The sequence below is a fragment of the Nycticebus coucang genome, chromosome 5, assembly GCF_027406575.1.
Source record: "Nycticebus coucang isolate mNycCou1 chromosome 5, mNycCou1.pri, whole genome shotgun sequence".
Taxonomy (NCBI): Eukaryota; Metazoa; Chordata; class Mammalia; order Primates; family Lorisidae; genus Nycticebus; species Nycticebus coucang.
Window position 1 is genome coordinate 3303501 of NC_069784.1, and position 2475 is coordinate 3305975.

At 45.0% G+C, this 2475-nt stretch overlaps 1 protein-coding gene across 1 annotated transcript; it reads right to left on the reverse strand.

The window, feature by feature from the left end:
• Positions 1–1637: 1637 nt before the first annotated feature.
• Positions 1638–2240, reverse strand: LOC128586462 (transmembrane protein 126A-like). The gene has a single exon (XM_053592263.1). The coding sequence runs from the start codon at positions 2238–2240 to the stop codon at positions 1638–1640; it is 603 nt and encodes a 200-aa protein (XP_053448238.1).
• Positions 2241–2475: the final 235 nt, after the last annotated feature.

Consider the following 2475-nt stretch of genomic DNA (forward strand, 5'->3'; position numbering starts at 1 on the left):
CCTAAGAATAGAGGGAAGGGGAAAGGGAGGGGAGGGAGGAGGGAAGTAGGCAGAGGGAAGGGGATTGGTGGGATTACACCTGCGGTGCATCTTACAAGGGTACATGTAAAACTTAGTAAATGTGGAATGTGAATGTCTTAGCACAATAACTAAGAAAATGCCAGGAAGGCTATGATAACCAGTATGATGAAAATGTGTCAAACAGTCTATGAAACCAAGGTATGGTGCCCCATGATCACATTAATGTACACAGGTATGATTTAATAAAAAATAAATAAATAAATAGAAATGTCTGGCTGAGGGGGAGTGGCTGGCTGCCTTTCAGGCTCAATTCAAAAGTATTTTTCCCTAAATTAGTACTTCTGTGGCACTTGCATGGATAGATGTTAGGGAAAAATCAGCTGCTTTTGAAATCTTGGGCCAAGAGAAAAAGTCTGTTTTTCCCCCCTAACTATAGCATTGCTGCTGTTCTTGAAACTGAGTGATAAATTCCTGTAAGGAGAGTCAGCTGGCTTCCTGTCCACTGCTATATACTCAAACATTTTCTGCAAAGTTCTAGAAGTAAACTATATTCATCATATAGAATATTAGTGTGGATGCAAGTGGGTGGAATCTCAGAGCCATGTCCGGTGCTGAGAAACCATTCACACATCAGAATCAACTCTGAATCCTCACAAGGGTTCTGGGTGGGTAAATGTTTCATCATCACCATGATCTTTGTCAGCTCTGAATGTTTTTCCATTGCCCATGGAGTAGTCTCTCCCTCTTCCTCCTCCTTCTCCTTTCTCTTTCTCTCTCATGGCTTGTGTCTCCTTAATGGAATTTTTTTTTTTTTTTTGCAGTTTTTGGCCAGGGCTGGGTTTGAACCCGCCATCTCTGGCATATGGGGCCGGCGCCCTACCCCTTTGAGCCACAGGCGCCGCCCTCCTTAATGGATTTTTTCTTCATTTTTTCCTTACCTGACGCTATCTGTCTGTTAGATTATTGCAGCAAGTAGACTAGGACATTGACCATCATCCTTTTTGTGTGGTTCAGCAAGCTGAGGGCACTGATGTGAAGCCAGGTCAGCAGGGTGTAACCTAGTCTCTCCTGCTCACCAGTTGTGTGACCTTGGGCGGGTTATTTGACATCTGTGAGTCTCTGTGCTTTCCTCATGTGTGGAATGGAGCTGAGAACAATTGTGCTGAGGACGGACCCATGCAGCCACACTCATGTGTCGGCCTCGTCAGACACCGTGCAAACTTCTGTACACAAACTTACGAACCTTGAATCAGCTCTCCAAAATAAGCTATTCTATCACCATTTTATGTGTGAAGAAACTGAAGCCCATGGAAGTTCCTCTAGCTACTGAAGTCGGGACTCTCACCCAGGAAGCTGCTGCCACAGAACCATCCTCTCTTGGAAAACACAAGTGCTGCCCCTGGGGTTTCAGGAGTTGCCCGAGACCTGCCTCTTTGGTGGGTGACAATGTGAACCATTCAGTGACTTTCTTTACCTCTTTGACACCATCCTTTGAGTTGCTGTGTGTCTTTACAGCTCCACCCTTTAAATCCCAGTTATCCCATCACTTGGTCCATGCTTTACTTTGTATTTTTTTATTTTTTTAATTTTTACATTTTCTGTGTGTACACATTTGCTTAAATGAAGTGAATTTCGAGGCCAGGTTTGGGTAATTGAAGGGCCTTTATAAGGAGTTTATATTGTCTAGATCCAAGGTATGCTGAAAATACAGTCTGGAGCAAAATGGGAACTAACATCCTTCTAAAGACAGGCTTAGAAATTCTAACCCAGTAAGTGAAGATGTTCCCTTTTTCTGGTAGCAGAGCTGATTGGTAGCTAGCCGCCAGCCCAACATTCACTGGGACAGCCAAAACAACAGGGTACAGACCCCCCCATAAAAGACCAACCAGCCCACTGCGCATCACAGCACAGCTCTCACACATCAGATCACCTGTGCTCAAGGGCAAAGTCACAAAACTTCTGTAAGCGATATCTGTTGCCAGAAATGGAAGCACTGCCATTGGTAAGCCAGCGGCAATACGAGCTTGCGTCACATTCAACACGCGTCGGAAAAGGCTGTTTGCTATCAGGCCACAGACAGCCGAGTTGAATCCGATATACACCGATCCATGTTCAAGTAGTTGCCTTTCTGATTCTGGAAGCTGGTTAATTTTTCTGGTTATGTTACTGAAAAGTGCTGGGTTTTCCTTGCTGGTATCATCTGGTTTATGATTTTCCATCTTGAGCCACTGCCTCCTCCGATTTTCCCCAGCTGAGCTGGACTCACTGCGACCTGTGTTCACCTCTCCTGGGTGCAGCCATCTTTGCCTGACACGGGACTCTGGGGCTCTACTTACTTTCCAGTGTGGTCATAAACAGGGTAGATTCTAGAACTCGATTGCCCGGAATCCTCCTGGATTCCAAGCTCATCACTAGTGATCTTAAGCAATTTACTTAACTGCTGTACATCTCAAT